This window comes from Scleropages formosus, chromosome 16, assembly GCF_900964775.1.
Source record: "Scleropages formosus chromosome 16, fSclFor1.1, whole genome shotgun sequence".
Taxonomy (NCBI): Eukaryota; Metazoa; Chordata; class Actinopteri; order Osteoglossiformes; family Osteoglossidae; genus Scleropages; species Scleropages formosus.
Window position 1 is genome coordinate 1082578 of NC_041821.1, and position 26787 is coordinate 1109364.

Below are 26787 nucleotides of genomic sequence, written 5' to 3' on the forward strand. Positions count from 1 at the left end.
GAAAAAAAGAGTCTATGAGCCCCAAATATAACATTCATAGAGAAGACTTCCAGAACGTTCCCACTCACTGGTGTCGCGATGCACAGGAGACTCGTGGTCGCTGCTGTGAGAAGGATGAGTGTGTGAAAAACTTACTGTAGACGACGAGCTGGAACTCTGTCACGGGCAGTTTTCCCTTTACTCTGTGAACACGGTAAACTCCAGAGTCACTGGTGTTGAGGTTCCTGATGGTCAGAGATCCAGTCTGTGTGTCCAACTCCAGTCTGTCTCTGAATCTCTCATTAATGTCTGTTTGAGTCGCTCCGTTAATTAGCTGAGCGATCAGATCTTCGATCCCTGAGCCAGAATACCACAGTATTTGAGAGTCCTTCTGTACGTCGGTAACACCAGTGTGTAAAGTGACTGTGTCTCTCTCTCTTCGTCTCATTGTCGTCTCCTGAGCCCCAACAGCACAGAGCATCCCTGAAACACACACAATAACACAGTGAAACACTGTAAAACACAGTAATATTCAACAGTGGAGACACACAGTTACACAATGAGCTGTGAACACAAAAACAGAGTAACAAACTCTCGTCTTCCTTTAAATCTGTGACCTTCGGGTTACAGGATCAATTCTGTAATAAAAGGCACCGTCACACTGTATTTACTTCAGGAAGCAAAGGTGTGGGAATGTTCTCAGTGTTCAGCAGGGGGTTTGCTGTTGTACCCTGGAGAAACAAAAGGTCCCGCTTGTTCCTATAGAATGTTGTGTGTGTGTGTGTGTGTGTGTGTCTAAAGCTCTTTCTTTATTGTGAACTGTGCCTTCGATTACAAAACAAGTTATATGTAGTTCTGGAGAAAAATTTTGCCAAGAATAGTTTAAAAATCAAGAAAAAAAGAGTAGCTTTTAGAGTAGGGGTTAGAACTGCTGGTTGTAGGATTGAATCCCCCTCCAGCTGTGATACCCTGTAAAATTAGCCCACTCTAAAAATTGGTAAATGAAGTATTATTAATTGGTTTTTATTAATAATTTAATATAATTAATATTAATTGCCTGTGACGCTACTGGGAAAAGCGGGAAAGAATATGGATGGATGGATGGATGGATGGATGGAATATCAGTTGCTTCAGAGGAAGGTATCAAATAAATGTAAGAAAACAGAAATCTTAATGCGTTAACGTTCCGTGAGGATTTCCACACATCTACTAGCAGTCAGTCGACACCATAATAAATGGAAAACACATATTTTATGTGGAAAAATCTTTTGCATAAATGGACAGAATTGAAGGCTTCAGAAGAGCACCAGTAACTTTTACATTTAACTACAACATTTTTATTCCACATTCTGCAAAATTCTGCCACCTTCTTTGACCAAAATTGCCAACCAAACTGAAATGGTGAATTGAAGGCTGAAGGAATGAGTTCAGTTGGATCAGGTTCTCTCTGAATTGCTTTACATCTCAGAAATGATGTTGACAGCAACACTTCATGCCAAGCCTGATGTTTAACAAATGGCAGAAAAAACTAGAAAATCATCTCAAGCCTGAACTCGCACACATTCCTCTCCAAGTTCTCCGAGGAAGGGACAGTTCCAGACCTGCCCTGCTCTGCTCTACAGGGTTGTGCTCTGCAGTGGAGGAAGCGCTGAGAAACAGCAGGGTAAAAATACCATTTTACTCTGTATACATTTCAGTGAGAAAGCAACACTTTCCTCCATCAGCAGGGATTGCAAACATTTTACTCTGGAGTGAAGTGAACAACATGAACCCAAAAGAACAGCCTTTCAGAGGAAAATGAACTCGAGTATAGATTGTATTTAATGTAAGAAACATGAGCTGTTTTCAGTATAATTTAATAGAGCTAGAGGTAAATGTAAATACACTGTAACATGTTTAGCATGAATTTCATTATGAAATATTGCACTGTACATAAATAATAATAATAAATAATAAATGAATGAATAAACAAAGAAAGACTTAAAAGAGTGTGTGAAATCTGTGCCTATAATTAGTACAGTAAAAATGCAATAATTTCAGTACATTCAGCTTTCCACATGTCTACTGGCAGTCAGTCAACACCATAATAAATGGAAAGCACATATTTTCTGTGGAAAAATCATTTGCATAAATGGACAGAATTCACTATGTGCCTAAAATTAGTACAGTAAAAATGCAATAATTTCAGTACATTCAGTTTTTTGCCTTTTATCGTTGTTTTTCATCTTACTCAGAGTTTCTGTTGCCGGTTTTCAGCTTTTTCAACGCAGCAACAGTGAACTCACCACCGAGAAGGAAGAGAAGACAGATCCTCGGTCCAGTTTCACCCCAAAACATGTCCTCTGTTGTCCACGGCCATCTGGGGAAAAGGGGCTGATGTCGCTATTCCTTCACGTGGCCCCGAACCCCAGAGAATAACAATAAAAGGCTCAAGGTGCCCGGAGCCCTCATGACATCGTCACATGGCAGAGAAGAGGAAGGATGAAGAGAGTGTGAAGCATGAGCCCTTTGACCCCCCCCTCTGCGTGTGGGAGTGGTGGGAATCAGTTTGGGGTTTTCATGTTCAGCTTCATGTGCACAAGAGCTCACTGCTCAAGTGTTTGATCCATCTCATCTATAAAATACAGCTTTTGTTCATACTGTAACGTGCACTTTGTTGGCTTTGGTAAATATTTATCAGATTTCTTCTTGTGTGATTTACATTTACATGTGTTCATTTATGCAGCTGATTTGACCGCTTCCTGCGCTCTGGTGGGTCTGGGGTTCGAGTCCTGCTTGGGGTGCCATGCGATGGACTGGCGTCCCGTCCTGGGTGTGTCCCTTCCCCTCCAGCCTTGCTCCCTGTGTTGCCGGGTTAGGCTCCGGTTCACCGCGACCCCGTTTGGGACGAGTCGTTTCAGGCAATGTCTGTGTGTGTGTGTGTGTGCGTGTATTCATTTATCAGACGCTTTTCTCCAAAGCGACTTACATCTCATAGAAAATACAATGTGTTCACTACATTAGCAGGAAGGCACACATAGCTGCAGATGCAATTTCTTAGAGGTACTCTGTTGTTCTCATCTTTCTGTTCCACTTTCACACTCCTTTCTATACATGTTCTGGGCCTGGAAATGACATTGGCACACTGAGAGAATGTGATGTTACATTTACTTTTATTTTGCAGACACTTTTCTCCAAAGCGACTTCCAATGAGCTCTATGTAGTGTTATCAGCCCACACACCTTATTCACCGCAGTAGCTTACACTGCTAGATGCACTTCATCACTCATCCATACATCAGTGGAGCGCACACACTCTCTCTGTCACTCACACACTATGGGGGGAACCTGAACAGCATGTCTTCGGAGTGTGGGAGGAAACCAGAGCACCCAGAGGAAACCCACAGAAACACAGGGAGAACATGCAAACTCCCCACAGACTGAGCGGGGATCAAACCCACGTCCTCTTGCACACCCCAGGCACTGTGAGACAGCAGCGCTACTCGCTGTGCCCCTATGTTGCCATTGGTTCGGATGGCTAAGGCCTGGAATCCTAGATCCACACCTTGAACCGTGTGTTCAAGATGAGAAAGGAGCCCTAGAGCTGATGGGTGTGCTCGGCCACGTGCAGAGAGGAAGGCTGCGTTCGGTTCAGACCCGATGCAGTAGCAGTGGAGCACCGCCCCAGAAGCGGACAAGTGGCGGTTGGTTCTCGAGCCCGTTCAGGTGTAGCAAGAGGAGGTTGGGAGTTTGAAGGCGGCTGCACAGGTAACGCAGGGTCAGCGGATGAACTGGGATGGCACCGCTGAAGGTTTTGATCCGTGTAACTTATGAAATATAGTTTTTGTTCATATTTTCATGTGAAGTTTGTTGAATTTGGTGAATCGATTTTTTTTCTAATGTGATTTTCTACTCATTCTTCTCATTGTTTGAATCTTGCTGTTCTATTCACACAGTTCTGTGTATATAGCTCTCATTGTTCATTTCCCCTCAGTTTCACACTTTCTGTTGTTCACACACTCGTGTGGTTTGTCACCCCTCCCTGTGTGTTACCCACTGAACCCCAACTAACAAACACATCCACACATTTCAGGCCTAGAGATTATTAAAAAATCAACCCACATTTTGCACAAGGATGAAGTGACAGACCTGTCCATGATTTATCTAAAGTACTGAGCTCCTCACTTCAGCCACCGGTTTTGCTAGAGCAGTTCTCCCTGGGGGGTGGGAGGTAATGTGTGTGTGTGTGTGTGTGCGTGTGTGTGTGCGTGTGTGTGTGCGTGTGTGTGTGTGTGTGTCTATGTGTGTGTGTGTGTCTCCTTGAAGGTTCATTCCAGACACTGTTTTCCACACATGTGATCCTGCTCTTTGTTTATGAAACCCTGGGGGAGTTTCCGCTGAGGAAGAGCTCAATTTTTATCGCAACAGATGGAAAAAAAAACAAACCGAAAGCCAACTGATGGTCCCGACAGCCACTCCCCGCTTTTATTGTGGCAAAGCAGTTACTCGCCTCTGAACTATATGTTCTCCCCAGGGAACGAAACACAGGAGCAGATGAGCAGAGGACACACCATCAGACATCTGAATGCCATGTGTACAACGACAGTGCAGTGAAGTACCAGGGTATCAGACACCGAACACCATATCACACCAGTTCAAACCAGCAGCAGCAGCAGCTGGAATCATGTTTCTGTGTTTAAGATGAAAACCAAACTGACGTGTAGCGTGGTTGCGGCCCTTGAAACCCAACACTCTCCGTCCTGCTCTTCTTTCTCAAAGCTGCTTTTGTTCAGCCTTCTTTTGTAAAGACCGTCAGCACCTCATTGTCAGACACTGTTCCACCTCTGCCTCCTCTTGCACAGGTGCTCCAAAGCCACAGCTTTGTTTATTATCCAATATCATAGGTACCTACTGCGTGTGCAGTAAATATAAAGTAAAAAGTACCATGTCAGTGTCCCATACTATCAGAGGCTTCACAATGTTAAAGAAATTATGGAAATATTCAGATTATATTGCAGAAGTGTGGTGACTGAATAACATAATTACACATTGCTGTGTTATTACACAAACACACAAAAGAGACCCTGGAAGTACAGTAAATATGTAAGTAGAGTAACACAAAGTGTGGATGTGGAACACAGGCCGTTGCGCAACAGGAGCACTGAAGGGTGTCGGGTTTCTTCCTCCTTTCGGTACTGAGCAGAAAGCGGTGAATAAGACAAACGGGACGCAGTGTTGAGGGACTGAACCCACGGACCTTCAGTGACTTTCTGCTCTCAACACACGTCTTCTCCATCGCCACCTCTCAGCGGACCTGATACACGCAGGAGGAGATGAGGGGATGAGCGCAATGAGCCCAGTTAGACGCTGTGGGTGAGTAGGAGGAGGTGCAGCAGTGCACTAACATGCAACCCTGCGGGCGCCGTCTGCCTGGACCCTGCCGCACCGAGCTGCTGTGGTCACAGTTTCTGCGTCAGCAGGCGCAACGCGGGCATGAATCTGCTGGAGCGCAGCAATAAACACTGGGCCCGGCTGGGGGGAGGGGGCGAAACCACACGTGTGCTTTCATAGCACAGATAGAGCACAGAACCGAAAACCTTCCTGTAAATGGTACAATGGGGGGGGGCAGATGAAAATAGGAGTGGAGTGATTTTTTCTTGTGAACTAGACTTCAAGACAATGAAAGAGGAAGCAAGACAAAGACAGAGAGAGTGTGAGGGGGTGTATCGGTAAATCATTATATATTCTGATGTTTTCGCAAAAGTGCAGCTTTGAAACAAAAGGGTGTAAAAGAGGTGGCAAGACACTCATCGTAGGATCCGCGTCCCACAGCGAAGTTTATGAGTAGAGAGGAGAGAAACGCTGGTATTTCTGTGTTTTATACACACTGTACAGTAAAAGTAGGTGTGGGTCACACAGTGTGGGGGGTGTAGTGGCGCAGTGGGTTGGACCGGGTCCTGCTCTCCAGTGGGTGTGGGGTTCGAGTTCCACTTAGGGTGCCTTGTGATGGACAGGCGTTCTGTCCTGGGTGTGTCCCCTCCCCCTCCGGCCTTACGCCCTGCGCTGCCAGGCTAGGTTCCGGCTCCCCGCAACCCTGTGTGGGACAAGCGGTTCAGACAATGTGTGTGTATGTGTGTGTGGGTCGTACACTGCTTGGCACCAGTGACAGACACGCAACAGGGAGCAGCGCAGTGGAGTTGACGCACCAGAGTCAATACAGAGACGCAGTGTGTACTGAAGTGCCGCTGTCCTGGGACCAGGAGTGTAGTGCCACCCAGTGGCGGTCAGTTTGCGGTCTGTGTTCCTCCTGTGGGACCTCAGCTGTGCAGATGATGGAGGAGAGCAGTGAGAGTTCTTTACATTTATTTATTTATCAGACACTTTTCTCCAAAGCGACTTCCAATAAACTCTATGTAGCATGAGCAGCTCACACACCTTACTCATATATAAAACTCTGCATCCGGAAAGCCACCAGCATTGTGGACGACCCCTCTCACCCCTCTCCTGGACTCCTTGCCCTTTTGCCATCTGGCAGGAGGAACAGGAGCATCCACATCACCACCAGGAGTCTCCGCAACAGTTTCTTCCCCGAGGCAGTCAGATTACTCAGCATCCAGCTGCCTCCCAACGCTCACCTGGCTCCGTCGAACGATTAACTCAGCGCTACACTACTCCACAACTGCCTACAGCTCGCAGCCATACACGCGTCCACGTCCCGCCCTGTGTATTTATGTATGTCCTGTGCTCTGTTCTGTGTTGCACCACCACGGTGTTCGAAGAAACGACTTTTCGTTCCACTGTATACAAGCTGTATAGAGGAATGACAATAAAAACTACTTGAAAACTTATTCACCACAGTGAGTCACTCATCTATACATCAATGGAACACACTCGCTCCGTGTCATTCACACACTATGGGGGAACCTGAACAGCCTGTCTTTGGAGTGTGGGAGGAAACCAGATCACCTGGAGGAAACCCACACAGACACAGGGAGAACATGCAAGCTCCACACAGACTGAGCAGGGATCGAACCCATGTCCTCTCACACCACCCAGGCACTATGAGACAGTAACCCTAACCTTAACCCACCGTGCTGCCCCATTCTGGGCCACTGAGCTTCTCTCCTCTCTTTAATTGCTTCTCACCTCCCCTGTGACCCATCTTGCGTGTTCCACACCCTGGACAAGAAGGACACTGGAATTTTTGTGTAAAAAGAGAAAAATGTACACCTTTCTCTTTTACAAGCACTATTTTTCACTTTCATTTCACCTGGGTGACCAGTCACACTTATTGCACTAATGCTTAAGATTTCAAGTCACATGCAGTTATTTTCCTATTTATATTGCTGGGTAATTTTTACCGTACTACTACACTTAAAACACTTTGCTCAGTGGTACAAGAGCAGGAGGTGAAATCTGAATCTGTGACCCCAGAGCACTAAAGTAACAGCCGTAACGTTATAGTGGCTCCTGTGCCGTCACTTTGACCTCCTTGTAGTTCTACTTTATTTGTGGAGGTTCTCCGTGTTTGTGTATTTTCTACACTGTCTCAGTGACTTTTACAGTGAATTTTTTTGGGATGGTAAAAAGGTACGGCACTCAAGTTATGAAGTGTTACACTTATATTGTCCATCAAACTGTACGCATTTTTAAAGACACGGTTTTATATTACATGTATGATGCAAGACGCCACTGTTCATATAAGCAGAGAGCCCCTTCTCACCTGTACGCAAAGGTGACAGTCATGATGGACCCATGATGGAAGTGGTCCACAGCGCAGCATTTGTCTCTGAGGGATTCAAACACCCAAGTTTATTAGAAGAGGTACAATGTGAGCTGAACAGTGCAAAGAGGTTACTGTGAGGATGCAGGAAGTCCAGGAGCTTTCAGAGCGTGTTTGGAAATGGACACACAGTAAACTGCTGGGGCGAGAACATTTGGGGCGAGAACTTGGTCACAGCTCCACACAGTGACAAACACAGAGAGACTGTGAGTGTGTGTGTGTGTGTGTGTGTGTGTGTGTGGAGCATCCTTTCTCTGTGCACAGAGAACAAACAGTGGGGTAGGAGGGATCACAAAGCCGCTGCTCTGCTATGAAACATTTCTAGATTTAGATTTTAAAAGGAAATATAGACGAATGAGTGATGGGAGAGAAAAAAATTAGGAACTTGACACTGTGCTGTGGCAGCAGAATCCTAGAAATTAGGAGTAAAGAATTCTTTGTTGCTTTTAGAAAATTCAGCTTTAGAGTGCAAGCTTGACTGTCCAGCAGGTGGCGCAGTGGTGAGGCAAGTTTGAATCCCAAGTCCTGCTGGAGCCCCGTGAGCACGGTTCTCAAGTTGTTCCAGTAAAAAGTTACTCAGCTGTATAAATGTGTCGTTATAAGTAACTCAACAATGAATGTTTACCATGATCATGGTTACACCGGTTTTACTGCTCTTCCCTCTAATTCTACCTTCTTTCTTTATCTGTGAATCCTGTCTGTGAGGCTCTTCCAGACTGGCGACTAACTGAAATTTGTTTGTTCGTTATATTATCATAAACTGGGGGTGGAGATGAAAAGAGTGACACTTTGATACAGTGAAACACTGAGAACTACGCAGCAGAAAAGGATTAAAATCCCCCAGAAGTCCTTTTTCACTGTCAGCACTTCCTTGAGACTATACCTGTAGCTCAGGTAAGACAGGTAGTTGCCCAGAGTCCCTGGAAAATTCAAGTCTTTATGAATCACATTTGCCTTGGTTGTATTGTTGCGTCCGTTGTAGAAGTGGGACTTTTAAATTGCTAACAGACTGGAACGTTAAAAAGAATCAGAGCACAAATAAGCAAAGGGCACAAGCGACCTTGAATGACCTGGTCAAACAGTAATTCCCGAGTCCCGTGTGGATCTCTGTCTGTGCGCATCATTGGTGTCAATGTTAGTATTTCACACCTGCATACATTCTCACTTTTCATATTACATTTTTTCGACAAAAATTGCAAAAATCCAGATTTTGCCCACAAACACGGTACATTATCTCTTTATTGTAAACAATGCTCACAAGCAAAGAACATGTAAATAGAATAAAAATATATTTTTTTCCCATTTGAAATAATTTTCTCACATTCACACATATTCACGTTAAACACAGTTCTTCTTAGGCAACTTTATATACTGAAAGAAACACAACTTCAGTTACTCTGGACCGAGGAACGGCACGAAAAATGACCCTCTACCAATTCATCATAAATATTGTATAAATGTGGCCAGAACGAGGCCTGAACTTCCGGCAGGAAATACATTCGCAGCGCAGACAGCGCTTGAGCTTCATAATACTCTAGTATGTGGTTTTATTGCTGCTACTGAGCTCTTACCATGTTTACTGTTAGTACTGTGCTTGCGTCAGAGAGCTGCACACCTGTGGTGACTGGTTTCACCATGGAGACTGTTATAAAGAGCGAACGGCTCAAACAGGGTGACTCGTTTTGAACGTGAAAGGCACCATGATGCTCATAATAAGTGGAGCACAGCTGCAGCGCAGTCAGAATCCTCCAGTGCATTAAGTTTACATGTACATTTATTTATTTAAGTAAACTTGGACATTTGAATTTGTGTGGAAACATTCACCTACTGAACTTTTCTAAGACCTGGATGTTGAGTCTCTGACCCCCAACACTGGGCTCATGGAGTTGAGGGTTGAGGGTTCCACAGCCTGCACACTGTGCTCCTGTGGTCCCACCTGGGCTCAGCTCCCAGTTTCAGAGGGAAGAGCGGTGATGATGCTGTATACCATGGTATCGGACTCAGTACTCTCCGCTCTGTGGTTCAGCCTGCGTTTCTGTTCCTGGAGAAAGCAATAATATTTTCTGCGCTATTTTAACACAACACAGCCGATCAAGCAAAACAAGGTGAACAAGCTGAGATTTAGCAGCCGTACATGATCCTTCAGAACCCCTCCGTCATCTCAGATTCCTTCACGTCACTTTCTACGTCTGCAATCGGCGAATGAAAATGTTTTAAATGTATTAAAATCACGGTGCAAACCTGCACGTTTGTGTTTCTGAACCCTGACAACCTTTGTTTTATTACCTGTTACATGTTATAGTGGCTCTTCACATGAAATATATGTTAAAGCAGAGTAGCACTTCTACTGGAAGATCAGGTGAAAAACGATCACCAACCTCCTGAGCTGCTGCTTTCGGTGAGAGTCCAACACATCTGTACTGAATGTTGTCCAGTGAAGTGGGTTCATCAGTGGAACTAAAACTATTAACTAAAAGACAGAAACACAAAAATGAACAGGTAGCTCTGAATCTGAAATGGCAACGTAGCTCTGAATGTTAAGCTTAGACTGTGATACACAGAAGGGCCCAAAGCTCAGAGGGTTTACCTGGTTCCTCTAGGTGGGGGTTCCCTGTGACGTTCCTCCTGCTCCTCGCCCTCCTCTTCGTCCACACAAGGACCACCACCCACAGAACACAGAGCAGAAATACAGCAGAGACCACCCGCACTGCCACTGGAGACCTGGGCACCCGATCGCTGTGGCAGGACACTGAGGGGCACAGACAACAAACGGACATGAACGTTACACTGAGCGAAGAGAATACAGTGTCTAACATGAAGTATCTCCATGCCTTGGTGCAATTTCTCACCTTCCCAGCAGATCGTCATGTTGACTTGGAGAGACTCCTCGCTGACTGGGTTGGAGGACACACAGCTGTAGTTAAAGCACTGCTCCTCTATGTCCAGAGGGAGAGACAGGGTGGTGTTGAGATGAGGATTGCTGGTCTGGTTCAGCATCTCCTTCCCTCTGGTCCAGGACAGGGTCACATCTCTGTCGTTCTCCACTGAACACAGTAGCCTGCAGGAAGAGGACTGGACCTCTGTGTCCTGCTGTTGAGTTCGAGTCTGAGGTTTGGACACCACCAGCTCTGGATGGAGGGAGTTGGAGACAGAGAAAATGAAGCTAAGATGAAAATGGGAAAGATTTACTTTAATTTCCAAGTATTTTGTTTTGAAAGAAAATAAATGCTCTGAAAAGAAAAGAGTAAAAAGACAGAAAGCTGGTGAGCAGTGACTGTAAATGAGTACAGTACAGTATTGAAAATCAATGCTCACTGCTAACCCTAGATCAATAATCAATGTTAACCCTAACCCTATTGTCAATTCAAAGTGACTGAAGTCAAAGTGACAGTACCAATCCAAAAATGCACTCGTGTAAAAGCAAAAAATTATCAGGTAAATCAAGTCAAGTATCAAGCAGCAAGAAGGTTCCTCAAATCCCATTCCTATACCCCCGACCCCCCGACCCCCCAGCAGGGGGCTCCCTCTTCTCCTCCCAATGAAGCTCACTGCTACTAGTGGTGTCTTCAGCACCTGCTTTACAGGAGCTCTTATCGACTCCCTCAGAGAAGAGAAGAGCCTTGTTTCCATCCTTGGCTTCAAGAGCTTCTCCAGCAAGAGTATCATTTTCTGTGTCTTTCCACACATTCAAAGGCTAAACTAGTAATCAGTAGCATAGTGGTTCAGGCTATTGTCTCTGGATTCAAGGGTTGCAGGTTCAATTCTCCTCTCTTACCGTAGTACCCTTAAGCAAGGTACTTACCCAAAACTTCTCCAGTAAAAAAATTACCCACCTGTACAAATGAGTCAGTGACTGTAATAACAATTTTAACATTATAACTTGCTTTGGAGAAAAACATCAGCTAACAAAATAAATGCACATAACTTCCTTCCTGTTCTAGAATGCTTCAAGTAACAGTAAGGTAAGACATTACTACCTACCTCTGTCTGTGACCTCTTGTCTTTTATTCAGGAGCCGTATTTCAGGTTTGGAAACTGATTCTGGGGAGAGGAAGGAGGTTAATGAAAAAAAGTTCAGCGTAGACCTTTTATTTATAAATAAAAATGTAAACATCTCTTATACAGACAAACTAAGAAAGTCATTAAATCATCTATCAGAATCAGAACGAGCTTTATTGCCAAGTAGGTTCACACATACAAGGAATTTGTCTTGGTGACAGAAACTTCTACTGCACAGACAGAATGACAGTGACAAGACATGAGAAGATAGAATATGTGAATGAAGCATAAAAAATATATAAAAATATAAAGTACACAATATACAAAAAATAGTCAGTAGTCAAAAATAGTCACTAATCCTGTTTTATAGTTCATTAAATTTATTTCCTGTACCAATGTCTATAGTTCAAAAATTGTTCAGTGTAGAGCATATACTAACTTTTCAGCATACAAACACAACTTGTAGATCAAGTTGTGCTCGTTGGTTGAAAAGTTAGCATAGATCCCACGGAAGAAAGGTAAAACACAAAGGTTCTCAGTTCTGGCTCCGTTGTGGTGGAATGACCTCCCCCCTCACTCAGAACTGCTGAATCTCTGTCCACATTTAAAAAGGGTCTGAAAACTCACCTTTTCCTGACTCATTTTGCCCATCATCTCTTATGTTCATGTAAGGTGTAAATGTTCATGCTCTATAACTTTGAGATCATGCCTGTTAAACAATGGATAAACATTCACGCAGCTACTCCTATAATGTAAGGTGATCAGGAATCATCGATTTTCGGATAACGTTTCATGCAACTACTCATGGGATGAACATTGATTTATATGGTAGAAAGAAACAAATTGCACTTAAGAATCACACGTCTGCATCTATGTGTCTCTTTATGCTAATGTATTTTCTATGAGATGTAGGTCGCTTTGGAGAAAAGCGTCTGCTAAATGAATACATGTAAATGTAAAGGTAAATTCACCTCCAAGCTACAGTCAACTGAAATCACGGTTAAAAATAAACATTCCTCATTTCATTCATTAAGCAATCTAAAACCCTTGACTATAACTGTGGTAAATAAAAAATGTGTTGCAATTTTTTTAAATATCTGATATTTCTGTTTCCCTCAAGGTATATAAAAATTAATGCATTAATAATTAATTACCTTAAAATTGACCAATTGCTGCACTGTGAAAAAATATTATTCTCTTACAAATTTTGAATATTTTTGCATTTTTGTGACATTACATTTGGTCAGGCCTCTAGCAGTATAAAAATGTAACCTGGAAGAAAAAAAGTAGCACAAATATTCTACTTTATGCCATTTTCTTCTAGAAGGTAAAGAAATACACACACACACACACACACACAGTCTGAACTGCTTGTCCCATACAGGGTCGCAGGGAGCCAGAGCCTAAACCGGCAACTCTGAGGCTGGAGAGGGAAGGGACACACCCAGGACAGGACACCAGTCCATCGCAAGGCACCCCAAGCGGGACTTAAACCCCAGACCCACTGGAGAGGAGGACCTGGTCCAACCCACTGCGCCACTGTACCCCCAGCACTGCATATTTTTCTGGAAATTTTGCTGAAAAAAACACATCTTTAAAATTTTAGTAACAGTAGAGTGAAGAAAGTTGCAGAGAGCTATGCAGAAAGCAGACCATAAGCCCCAAATATAAAATTTACACAGAAGATACAGTCACAGGTCTTCCGGAACATTCCCAGTCACTGATGCAGTGATGCACAGGAGACTCGTGGTCACTGCTGTGAGAAGGATGAGTGTGTGAAAAACTTACTGTAGACGACGAGCTGGAACTCTGTTACGGGCAGTTTTCCCTTTACTCTGTGAACACGGTAAACTCCAGAGTCACTGGTGTTGAGGTTCCTGATGGTCAGAGATCCAGTCTGTGTGTCCAACTCCAGTCTGTCTCCGAATCGCTCATTAATGTCTGTTTGAGTCGCTCCGTTAATTAGCTGAGCGATCAGATCTTCGATCCCTGAGCCAAAAGACCACAGTATTTGAGAGTCCTTCTGTACGTCGGTAACACCAGTATGTAAAGTGACTGTGTCTCTCTCTCTTCGTCTCATTGTCGTCTCCTGAGCCCCAACAGCACAGAGCATCCCTGAAACACACACAATAACACAGTGAAACACTGTAAAACACAGTCACATTCAATAGTGGAATAATATAGATGCACAGGCAGCTGTTGACAGAATATTTGATTAATAATTATATGGGACAAGCGGTTCAGAAAATGTAATTATAATTAGCGTTATTAGACCGGTGGAGATTGGTGCAAGAGGGCTTGCTGCAAAATCAACCATGTCGCTACTGTTGGATTTTGGTTTCAGGGGTCAGTCGTTAGAGCAGCGATTAAAAGCTTGTCAGAGGTAGCAGAAAGATCCAGTCAGTGGTTGTGGATGAGGAGGCAGCGGGGTGTTTGGGGGAAGCACACTTGAGTGGGGAGTATTCGCCTATGTGCACATCAAATGGTTCGAGTTTTGCTGTCATCTCCATGCTGATGTGGTGTGTCGGTTGGTTTGTTGGTGGTCGATGTATGGCCGGGGTGGGAGGTCCTTTGATGGGTGGAGTTGCCGGGATGGCGCTGCGGGCATGGGGTGGGTCTGGGACGCCAGATCTCGCCGTTGAGCCTTCTGGAGGTGTCGTGGGCTCGATTCAATGAAACATCAACGAAGGAAGGTGCCCACTTGACAACCCCAACGAAGTGCTCGCGGTGGCTCCTGGCGAGGAGGATGGTGTTTTTTTTTTTTTTTTTTAAGTGGAGGGAAGTGTTTGGTGGGGGGTGAGGGCTATGTGGGGTTTTGGGAGGGATGGAGTACTGGTGGAGCGGTTGGTTTGTGTCCAGCCCCCTTGATTTTGGCACGAGGGGTTGAACATCTTTCCCTGTATATCATTGCATAGAATTCTAGTGATCCTATCGACATAGGTGGCCAAAGCTGCAGTAAACACACACACGCACACACACACAGAGAGAGAGCGAGAGAAAGATAAAATCACTGATGAAATCTCCACAAGACAAGTAAAAAGGTGTGAACGTTGTGTTAAGCTAAAGTGGTGTGATATGTGGTGACGATTCCCTGATATTTAACCTACAGAACAGCGGGTGCAGTAAGGAGGGAAAAAGAGAAGAGGAAGAGAAAAGACCTCTTTACTCTGGTTTGAAACAAGTTGGGTCTCGAATGCTGCAGAGGAAGGAAGGTCAAAACGGATTTTTTCCCTGAAGAGGACAACTGAAAGTAACGATGTGTTCAGACCCATCATACACTGTCCCTCAGTGTGGTCTTATTACCACGGAGACACAGGGCTGGACTCGGTCACCATGGAAAAACAGGACCCCACCTTCCACAGCTGGGAGTACAGTGAGCAGAAAGCGCCCGCTACACTGATAAAACTTCGGTTTTCTCAATAAAAATTCTCACGGCACATTCATATCAGCAATTAAAAATGAAACTAGATACAGTTATCAGTTGGAGTTTTTAACGCTCAGTCTCCATGTCTTTTTCATGCAAATTCTCCTGGCAGATATTTGTATAACAACTCATTTCTTTGTCCTGCTTTTCTATTTCTTGCCATGAGAAATTATAGTATAATGGTACAGTATTAGTTCCTTAAAAAGACTTTTTAAAATGTATAACTTATTCTGTGGAATATTTTTGAAAGGGAGAGACTGGCTACAGTTACCACACATTTAAATATTACCGGATTACTGTGGGTTGCTTTTTTCCGGAAAAAAAAAAAAAAAGAAATAATCACAGTCAAAAATTAATGTGGCAATGTAATTATTAAGAGATCTTCATTATTTGACACACCACATTTAAACCACAGATATATTTCAACTTCTGAAAATAGACTAAAGCCTCGTTTTTGTTAGTGAGACAGGTAATAAAGCAGTGTTTCTAGCTGCTGACATGTTCTTATATTCGTTACTTTCAGCTGCAAGGGGAAAAGATTCAGCTGTGATTCAGTTTAAAAACCTTCCAAAAGCTTCCTTTGTTTAGGTGTATTAAACCTTTATAAAATAGGTAAAACACCCAATATTTTATTATATTATATCATGCAGAAATAGCATGTGCTGAAAAACAATGAAACTTGTTTTTATAAATTCAAAAACTCTATGGTTTCATATCAAAGCCTGGCCATTACATTGAAATTATGAAAAAGGAGCTCAGATATACTTACAGAGTAAGACAAGAAGATTCCCTTTCTGGAGGTCCATCACAGAGTTGTGTGTCCATCGAGGAGGTGCTGTGAACAAAGAGCATTTCTTCTCAACGGTGTTTTGAGGAGCTGTAAGTGCAGGACGGGTTTCTACACGTTTGAGGAAGTGGAAACTGCAGAGCAGCCAGTCTGACATGTCGCTTATTGCTGGACAGAAGCACGCACACACACACACACACACACACACGAACCGCTTGTCCCATACGGGGTCGCGGGGAGCCGGAGCCTACCTGGTAACACAGAGCATAAGGCCGGAGGGGGAGGGGACACACCCAGGACAGGACACCAGTCCATCGCAAGGCACCCCAAGCGGGACTCGAACCCCAGACCCACCAGAGAGCAGGACCTGGTCCAACCCACTGCACCCCCCCCCCAGAAGTACAGAAACACTCAAATAAACTCTTACTCATCAAAAACAAAGGCTGTTCTTAGTGTTTTCACTTTTCACTGGAAGCTGTTTCTCTTCAAAGTAAAAATTTTGAATTATATTCTGAGAAAAAACAGAATGATGACAATAAATTTGGTTATTTGTTCAGCCAAAAAAATTACGTGTAAAATATTTGCTGTTACCTGGAAACTTTCACTATATTAGTTTCAGCATTTCAGTAAACATAAAATATATTTCATAGCTCTTCTTCTTCTTCGTATTATTATTATTATTTTTATTTACCAGTGTGTCTTAAGGCTTTATCAGAACAAGTGCCAGTCATGTTCCATCAGAACACTGTACAGTGTCTTGCAGTTTAATACTTTGACTTTTGAATATGATCTTAATGTATTTTTATTTAGTGACCAGACATGATTTAAAGAGAAAGAAACTGTAAATTACACACAGGCACAATACTCACTTTTTGTGTACAAAGACCTCACTGTTTGCTCTGCTCGTTGCTCCTGAGAGCATCGGGTAGTTGGACATCACACACTGGGGGGGGGGTCATGGTGTGTGCACTTCATCGAGATCTAGATGCAACGGTGGAAAACCGAGCAAAGCGCTGTGGTGGTTTTTACCCTCAGTTACTGAGGTAAACCTGTGGTATCAATGCCCTACTTAGTGTGTCTTGCAGGGGTTCAGAGGCACACAGACTGTGTTAGTCCACAAATTGTCTGTGTCAAAGTCCCTCATCCAGAGCAGCTCTACCTCCGCTGAGGACCACAGATGAGGACCATGAGGTAAGTAAACCCAAAACCTGAACAATAACCCAAGTGTGAGACCTACAGGTCCCGCTCTTTCTGTCACCTTTCCGTGATCAACACCTCCACCTGTGAGCATCCTGTCTGTGAAACCTTCCCACATGTTGTCTGTGTTCTGTTGTCACCCCAGTGCTGCGTGTGGTCCGACACCGAGGGCTCAACAAGTCTTGTGCTTCACTCACTGCTCTTCTGCTCTCGTTTCCACTCCTCCGACCGGCTTGTGAACCGCAGAGAGTCTCAAACAGCCTGAAGCTCAGCGTACAGTGCCCTTCAAGGCTCTGTCGCCCTTTATGATCGAAAGGTAAGGAGGAGCTCGGCTTTTCGTTTTGAACAGTTGGTAACAGTTTCAGGAAATTCGTCCACCGGCGGAGAGATGAGTGAAACGATCAGTTAGAGACGAGACCAGGGTTTTGGTCAACGGCTCCTAAGCAGTGTGATGAATCTCAGCCTGTATTATTTGCATGTGTTATATATATATATTTAACATTTTTTGTTCTAAATTTGCGTGCATATTTTTAATTTAGGTCAAGGAAGGGACAAATTGATTACATAAATATTTTTTGCAGCATCTGCATACTATCAATTTACAACCAGTGAAATAGACATTTACCGCAGTTTATTTGCTGGGTAGTTTTTTGGTAAAAGTCTTGGATATAGCAATTACCAATGAAAAATACACTCACTGGCCTGTATAGCTGCCCCCTCCATCTCCTTTCAGTCACTTACTGTTGTGAGTGCATTTTGTGCCCATCTAAAGGCTGAACACAGACATCTTCACTACCCAGTACAGAAATTATAGAGGGGACCTCAATTTCTTAGGCACTCAGCCAATACAGAAGTGGCATCTTGTGACCATCATGTAATGTGAAATATTACTGATTTGCCGTTGTGGCTGTTTGAAGCTGGACTCCTTGTCTTCATCCGCTGGGATGAGATTCTCTGTATAATTTAGTAAATACCGGTTCAGTGGTGCCACACACACACACACACACACATTTTCAGAACCGCTTGTCCCATACGGGGTCACGGGGAACCGGAGCCTACCCGGGAACACAGGGGCGTAAGGCCAGAGGGGGAGGGAACACACCCAGGACGGGACGCCAGTCCGTCGCAAGGCACCCTAAGCGGGACTTGAACCCCAGACCCACCAGACAGCAGGACTGCGGTCCAACCCACTGCGCCACCGCACCCCCCTTCCTCGACACAAATAATAATTCCATAAATTAATATAAAATCTCTGATAATTAGTAGAGTACACATACACACACACACACATTTTCAGAACCGCTTGTCCCCTACGGGGTCACGGGGAACCGGAGCCTACCCGGCAACACAGGGCGTAAGGCCGGAGGGGGGAGGGGACACACCCCGGACGGGACGCCAGTCCGTCGCAAGGCACTCCAAGCAGGACTTGAACCCCAGACCCACCGGAGAGCAGGACTGTGGTCCAACTCACTGTGCCACCGCACCCCCCATTAGTAGAGTATATAATGCAAATATTTTTTTTTTCTGAAACAGAAGATTGTAAGAAAACATAAACTCGAGTTTTATGTTTCTCATCAACATTCAAATCATCGTAGGGATGCGTAGAAATGACCTCAGATATTGGAATGTGATGATAACACAATGCTGACAATTCACTACCGATTTGTGTGATGCAGCTGAAAGTTGCTCAGTATGAACATGTCACTCACAATATAGCAAAGAACAGTCAACACCTCTGTCTTGACAGTTGTACTGATCTTTTCTGTTTTAGACACGTCCACACAAATGCGGTGTCGCCGCAGTAAATGCTCAGGATTAGTACCATTGCTTCTTGGACCCCCAGAGTTTGTTTTTCTTTCTTTTTTTTTTTGTAGTTTTGGAATGTTTTTCTTTTCCTCTCCTCACTAACCTGTTGGTCCACTCTGTTGTTCACTATATCTGTTAAACCTGTAACCTTGCATCATTTACATTTATTCATTTAGGTGACTGGGCTGAAATCCAACAACCAGAACTGGTCCACCAGCAAACTGATATTTTGCAAGAGTTTGGTGTTGTTAGTGACACAGTTATTTGAAAGACCAAGCAAGAAAGAAACTGGATCTGTGTCAACCAAAAATCCCACAGCTGTATTTTTTGGGTGACTTGTAGGTTGGAAGTTTAAGTTGCGACCGCGGTACACTGTGGGAACAGTACTGTGGGGGATTCAGGGGACATCCTCTGCAGAATTCCAGTAACTGTCTTGCCCACATGACTCTCACCTGCCACTCCGGACTCTATAAAAGAGGGACCAGAGGAGACCGGCATCACTGAGTCCTGCTGGTGTGTATTTTATGAACCGTGACCCTGCTGACCTGGTCCAAGTCTCTATTCATTCCCCAGTTTTGTTTCTGCTCCTGAGTACCTTTTTATATTGTGTCTGGAGTTTTGTTTGCATTTGAACATCTGTAACATCATCACCATAAATAAACTGTCATGTCTGGTTCCGGAAGGAAGCGGCGGACCCAAGTGCAGAGCGGTATACGTGGTGTATTTAGGGAAATACAAGAGAGGTGGTCAAAGAACAGGAAATTAGTCTTCGAGGTGCAAACGTCGTTGCGGGGAGAATCTAAAAGGTGAGGTCGGTACACAGGCAAGAGGTCGATGATCATAAAGAGGTACAGGACCGTGGGAACAAGGGATGGAATCGGAGAAGGCGTTAGGGAACAGGAAGAAGAAGAGCTAGGAGGTCGCGAACAAGAAGGCTGAACAAGGTTCCGCATGAGCTGCTGGTCCGACGCAGGCTTTAACGCTCCAGTCTGCGCTGCGTCCCAGGCGTTCCGTGTCGGCTCGAAGGTGTGGGCGCGGCATAAACTCTGCGCTTGAATTCACCATGAGCCAGTGAGTTTGTGCTGTTAACATAACGTGTATAAATGGATATAAGTGTAAAACTCGCCTAACTAATGTAACACTAAACAGAGCGGCTGAGTTTAAAAGTGGAAACAACTGCACGTGCTTTGTAAAAGAAGGGGTGATGCTGGACGACAGCAGCACTAGGATGCCATATTTTTAAGAGAACATTTTTTCAAGTTTTATTTTAATTATGGGCATCCAGTTATGACATATCCATCTATGATAATGCTGTAAGTAATAAGATTTACTGCAATATTTGTTTTAATTTAGCACTGAATATAATGTGGCCCGCAGCACTGTGGGTTTCGATGGGGCAAAGAAGGACGCAGAGGTAGCGTTCATTTTGAACGTTTCTTTGAACACCGGCGCACAGCGAAATAATGCTCTCGGTACGAAAACCCCTTTTCGTCCAGGACCTGTACTTCAAACCAGCCTTCCGAGCCTACTGAGAGCCCACAAGGCTTTCTCTCACGCACCACCAAACAGTCAACCCATTAATTTCCCCATAAATCGCCCTAGTGGTTGAACCCTTTGTTTTCAATTTATCCACAGTTCAGCTATGTACAATAAACACATCTTCCTGCCCAAACACACAGTAACACAGCTGGTTACAATAACTTCTGAATGCCATGAACACTTTTTCATAATTTTACAGGAAAACTCTACTAAATATAGTTAAAGTCTGTTTTTACTTGAGGTTTGCCTTGGACTACTGTAAACACCACTGATTTGAACTCATTAGATGTGTTTCAAGTCCTTCAATGGACACATTCATCTTCAGTTCCAGTCATTTTCCTCTATCGCCTCTGCTTGTAGATTCCAGTGTCTTGATTTCATCTCCATCGTCTGTAGAAGGAGACAAACACACACGGTGTGTCTGAGTGCAGGACCGTGTCCGACCACAGAACAACCTCTTACTTCGTCTTTACCAACAGGCATGAACAGAGATGAGCAGAGATGAGCAGGTAAAACACAGAACTTGTGTACCATCTCCAGGCTTCTGTTTGATGAAGTAAAACAGAAAGACTCCTGGGAAGACGAGGAGAGCGGCTGAGGGGATCACAGGGATGTATCTCAAATTCACCTGCGTGGTCTCTGTGGACGACAGGTGAACAAGCAGTTCAGGTAAACGGTGTGTGTGTGTGTGTGTGTGTGTGTGTGTGTGTGTGTGTGTGTGTGTGTGAACACAGTTAGGTTTACGTGTCTAAAGTGTGTCACTGCTCAATTATTAGTCCCTGTACCAGGGTAAAACCCAAGCACTGGTGATGTGTTTACTATGTTCTGTGATGTGATTCCTGACATAGAAACATGTGTCAGCAGCTCCTTCAATGTTCAGTGTTCCTCTTCAGTCTGTTGCACATGTTCATGTCCTTTAGATGTTGGACAAACACTGTTGGACACTCAATGGACTCTAAGGTGTTACTGTGAATGTCAGCAGTGGTGTGAAATAAACTCAGCTGGTTGGAGCGCAGTGCTCCTCACTGTCCACTCGAAGGCGCTCTGAGCTCACTGGGTTCTTCACTTCACAGTAGTAAGTCTCTGGGTGTCTTTCTATGTCCAGACGGAGAGACAGGGTGGTGTTGAGATGAGGACTGCTGGTCTGGATCAGGATTTCCTTCTCTCTGGTCTGGTTCAGGATCTCCTTCCCTCTGGTCCAGGACAGGGTTACATCTCTGTCGTTCTCCACTGAACACAATACTGAGCAGATCTGTGTGTCCACTGTGGGTTTGGACACTCGCCCTGTGGACACAGACACAGTGTGATCACACTAACGTTCACACACACACACCGAACAGGTTTGTTAAGAGTTCAGCAGAAAGAAACAAAGAGACTGAACCTACTGTACACTGTCAGCTGGAATGTGGTGATCTTCTGTCCATCACTGTCGTCCACTTTATACTGTCCTTCATCCTGTAGTTTCAGCTCAGTGATGGTGAAGAGTCCAGTCTGTTTGTCCCACTGCAGTCTGTCTCTAAACTTGTCCTTCAGCTCAGTATCTCCAGTCCCCTTCCACACTCCAGCTACAGCCCCAAGATCGTTGTAGTACAGAAAGCCTCTATTATACACCGGGACAGGAAATGTGACAGATTCTCCCATGATTCCTTGCACTTGCTGCCCCCCAGACTGGGCTGATGACGGACCGAGTCCTGCAGGACACAGAGACAACAGGGAAAGACAATACCCACTATGTTACATCATGAGTAACTATAAATGGTTCATTTCCAGCAATAACTCATAGAGACATTTGCTCCACTGATGTTTCCCCCGACACACACACACACACACACACACGCACAGACACTTTCCACTGCAGAAGAACAGTCTGACTTCACCACGATGAGGCTGAACCGGGGAGCAGCTGAACACCGACCGAAGGCGAATATATAGAAGAAGGGGAATCAACGCGACAATGTCGTAGTACTAGAAGGCAGCGGGGCCGATGATGCGGAGCAGCGCGCCTCCGCTCGACTGTGGACAGGCAGGGATCCGTGACGGAGGAGCGCGAACCCACTGACACAAAATGACAAATTCGTCGGCAGATGAAGATTCTGCTGCTTTCATGAAGAAAAGCGCGCGGCCTGCCGCGTGGAGCCCCCACAAGCTTTTGAAAGGGGAGGGGAGGGGAGGGGAGGGGAGGGGTTAGGGTTTGGTTAGGGTTAGGGTTAGGCAGGAGTTTCGACCCAGTCCCGGTGTTGTAATGTTTGTTTTGTTTCTGGTTTAATGAGCATTTCACACGTGCCAACAGGAGTAAAAACAGAGACCCGAACACACTGTTTAAAGTGAACTCTCTCTCTCCCTCACACACACACACACACACACAGTCCAGCAGTGTGTACAAAAAGCATCAAACTCCTGTCGAGCATCACACCACGTCAGTGTCTGCATATATTTATTAAGTGTGTAAAATGACACGTCTTCCTTCACCTAAGTGTGCTGGTTAGACCTTTGTTTCACATGAGATTATATTATTATTAATGTTATTATGTTTTGATGCTGAAGAGCTCACCTACCTGAGACGCCACATGTGAGCAGCAATAAAGTCCTCAGGTGGGTCATCTCCATGTTCAAGGCACTTCAGTGCTGAACGAGCGCAGAGGAAACGACACAGGAGGAATTAGAAACTGACCACTGATGATCTTCACAGAGTTCACATCACTTCCCCTTTATGAAAGTTTCGCAAGCTCATACAACCTATGTGACGCACACACACAGTGTGGTCTGTCTGGTGCTCGGAGGCTTGTCTCTTTAAGCAGCACTCAGTGTTTTCATGGTGCAGGTGGAGAGTCACTCAGTGTCGCCCCCTGCTGACTGCAGGAAACAGCACTCAGTGATGTTTAGGAAACAGGTTATCATCCTCCCCCTCGAGCCTTACGCCCTATGTTGCTGGGTTAGGCTCCGGCTCCCCGCGACCTCGAATGAGATAAGCGGTTCAGACAGACAATGTGTTATTTATCGTATGATCAAAGTGATGATCGAAGACAGATCTTCAGCAACACAGGGCAAGCATTAAGCTGTAAAACTGGCTTCATGTAGCCAAAGTTTAACATCTGTATCGCCAATATTTGTCAAATCCACTGCTGTGGGCGTGTACTTGGGGGAGTGATCCAGCAGATGTTCTGCAGTTTGCTGCTGCTCTCCAGGGCTTGTTCATGTGACGACACAGCTGTGTGTGTGAACACTGTGTGAGATGCTGTTTCCGCTGACCTTACCAAGGATTGTGATTCTCTCCTTTGTGAGTCAGTAACTGTGTAGGTCAACTCGTTTCTATATGCATCTGTAGGGCCCACCTCACCTAAACACACACACACACACACACTGTCATGATCACTCAGATCCATGATGACGCAGAAAAGCACACACTGACGCAAACAGGGCAGACCGCTGATGTAGTGGGCTCAAAACTGGATGTATAAAAGGAAAGAAATGGCACCCAAAAGCATTTTTTGTACGTGTTTTATTCGGTTCTTACAGAAAAGTTCATAACTGACCAGTGTGTGAATGCTGTTCAATAATAGATCCTGTGGGTGGCGCTGGCAGTGATAGAGAACCTCTGGTTCTGGCAAAAGGGTCAAAAGTGAAAGAACCAAAAGTGACCGGAACTGGTTACACTGTAACTCACATCTGATCTCCTTTTCACTTTTCAGGTTAGTACAACGGTTTAAAACCTCATAAATGTTGTGAAATGAGTATGAAGTGACTGATTGAATGTTATAGCTCATATTTTAAGTTTTGGGAAACAAATAGTTTGTCCAATATCTGTTTTATAAATTCATCATCACCATCATTGTCATCTGAACCGCTTGCCCCACACGGGGAACCCAAGCCTAACCCGGCAACGCAGGGCGTAAGGCTGGAGAGGACACACCCAGGACAGCACCCCAAGCAGGATTCGAACCCCGAACCCACCCGAGAGCAGGACCTGGTCCAACCCACTGCGTCACTGCGCCGCTGCACTTCTTTCCTTTATAAATTAGATTAAGCAACTGTTGTTCGATTGGAAAGCTATAATAAGACAGGCAGTATATAATATGCGATGTGATTATCAGTCACAGAAGTGTGCTGTTGTGTTTCAGTTGTATTAAAAACTAGAAATTATTTTGGTGTCTGTGTAAATGCCTTGGTAGGAAAAATGTGTTGATTTGAGTGAATTCTCAAAATTATAAGTCAGTGGCGCTACTGCACATTGAAGAGAAAAATGCATTATACAGAACATGGTACCTAGATTAAGTAATTGTGGATACAGGAAGTTGATGACCATGGCAATGTAAGTGAACGCCAATTAAATGTGACATAATTAGAGGTGTTTAGCATAATAATACACACACACACACACACACACACATTTTCAGAACCGCTTGTCCCTTACGGGGTCACGGGGAACCGGAGCCTACCCGGCAACACAGGGCGTAAGGCCGGAGGGGGAGGGGACACACCCAGGACGGGACGCCAGTCCGCCGCAAGGCACCCCAAGTGGGACTCGAACCCCAGACCTACCGGAGAGCAGGACTGCGGTCCAACCCACTGCGCCACCGCACCCCCTGTCTAGCATAATAATAATGCATGAAAATGTTGTATAGGAGTGTTAAAGTGGTAAAGGTTGGTGTTGAATGAAATTGTGGGGTTGGTTATCAAACTGATTACTATTTTGTTGGGTTTGCCTTGTTCATGTTGAAACTGTAAAAAAAGAAAAGGAAATAAAAGTCACCGCTAGAACCATTTACACGCTAACTCGCATCTGGTCTCCTTGTCACTTTTCAGTTCACTCCGACTCAGACACTGATTCAAGGAGGTATATAATCAGAGTGGGTCCATGGGGGTTGGAACCCATCCCTTTGAGTCTTTAAGAAACTTGTCATGTTCCGCACACTATTGTCGTCCTGCTGTTTCCACAGCGCTGTGTGCATTTCGCTCTTCTCCACAACCTGCTGCAAGACATGCAATTTGAACGAGGTCTGGAGGTCCTGACCTGCATGCTGTTCTTCAAAACATTTGCCTTTGACCTCTGCTGCTGCGTTGCTGCGTTGCTGCGATCCTCTTTCTTGTACATGTAGCCCCTACGCAACTTGTTCTCGTGTAGTTGGATGTTTGGGGCGGGATGTTCCGGGGGAAAAAGGGGAGTGGTTTTTTTTTGGGGGGAGACCGGGCGAGGAGAACGAGCAGTTTTGGGTTCGTTCTCGCTCGGAGGGGGTTTTGTGAAAAAAAAAACCGGCGCGAGCGACAACCAGCCCGCGAGGATTGGGGAGTGGAGGATTAGGGTTTGGCCAGCGCGACTGGCCCCGGAGAGAAGGTCGCCAGGACTCGCCATCATCGTCCCATCCTCACTGGAGAGAGAGTGGCTGTGAGGACAGGTCGCTGTCGGTTTCCTGCCCTGCACGAAAACCGTGAGTAACGGCGGGAATTTCCCTCGGTGGTGGATAAGGAGCTCCAGACTAAAGCGCGCCAACGAGACGACGCCGGCACCAGAGACTGAGTCGTATAAAAGGAAAAAAAACGTGTTCGTTTTGGTGGTGTGAATTATTTGTGTGGACGTTTTATATTAAATGTTTGTTGGGCTTATTTCACCTGAATGTTGTAACCGTCCCTGTGTAGGTGTGAATGTTCTTTTTTACGGCAAAGGAAGGCGGGGCTGAGGTTGCTGTGTGTGAAGTATGGGAGGTTTATACGACTGTAATATAATAGTATAGCTGTACTACGCTAACTGGGCCTCTCCTCACCCTAGCAAGAGCCATACCCCGAAATTGGGGGGGGGGGCGACAGTACACGCATCCCAAAGTTGTGCTGTAGACACCACCGATTCACCTCCCATGCTAGAGAAAAAAACATCAGAATCGAGTGGGTGGGCTACATACATGAAGTACGACTCCAGTGACCAGGACCACAGATAGAGGGACCGGCCCTGCGATCAGTCAGTGTGTAGCTTCTCTGAATCTCTGAGGGATGTGCAGCTGTAAAAGTAAACACACAAACACACAAACACACATAGTATAAAGGAGAACTGTCACGCCCTCATCCACCGACGGATCGGAGACACCCACGTTTCACGAAGGGAGCATGGCATAAAGGGCATGGCAGCCTGGAGGCTCCACAAGCACGGAACCTCCAGCAGAGAAACTACAATGCTTTGCTCCTGATTTCTCCCTTGGCCTGTCTTGTTGATTTCCCGGTTTACATTCCTGTTTTGCCTCGCCGACTACGACTCCTCTGTTTTCTCCCTGGATAGCGTTTGCCGATCGATCGACTCGCGCCTGAA

General features: G+C 45.1%; 2 protein-coding genes across 7 annotated transcripts in view; both read right to left on the reverse strand.

Moving 5' to 3' along the window:
- The window catches only part of LOC108929987 (uncharacterized), a 34471-nt gene extending 18448 nt beyond the window's left edge, over positions 1–16023 (reverse strand). The window contains exons 1-8 of the mRNA XM_029259268.1: positions 15933–16023; positions 13528–13854; positions 11722–11781; positions 10590–10868; positions 10328–10489; positions 10119–10210; positions 2265–2361; positions 136–462 (exon numbers count right to left, since the gene is read on the reverse strand). Coding sequence (XP_029115101.1) covers positions 136–462; positions 2265–2361; positions 10119–10210; positions 10328–10489; positions 10590–10868; positions 11722–11781; positions 13528–13854; positions 15933–15969 — 1381 coding nt within the window. The 5' untranslated portion in view covers positions 15970–16023. The remainder of the gene's footprint in view (positions 1–135; positions 463–2264; positions 2362–10118; positions 10211–10327; positions 10490–10589; positions 10869–11721; positions 11782–13527; positions 13855–15932) is intronic.
- Positions 16024–20103: 4080 nt separating this feature from the next.
- Positions 20104–25571, reverse strand: LOC108930005 (SLAM family member 5-like). Of its 6 annotated transcripts, none has more exons than XM_029259041.1 (5): positions 23048–23397; positions 21878–22183; positions 21495–21776; positions 21121–21131; positions 20104–20882 (listed from the first exon to the last, which is right to left on the reverse strand). In XM_029259041.1, exons 1-5 carry the CDS (start codon positions 23097–23099, stop codon positions 20814–20816), a joined length of 720 nt encoding a protein of 239 aa, XP_029114874.1. In that variant the 5' UTR covers positions 23100–23397; the 3' UTR covers positions 20104–20813. The 6 variants fall into 6 exon arrangements, with proteins under 6 accessions (XP_029114874.1, XP_018600503.2, XP_018600502.2 ...); XM_018744987.2 differs by having other exon boundaries at positions 21024–21131; XM_018744986.2 differs by adding an exon at positions 25504–25571 and having other exon boundaries at positions 20801–21131; positions 23048–23117.
- Positions 25572–26787: the final 1216 nt, after the last annotated feature.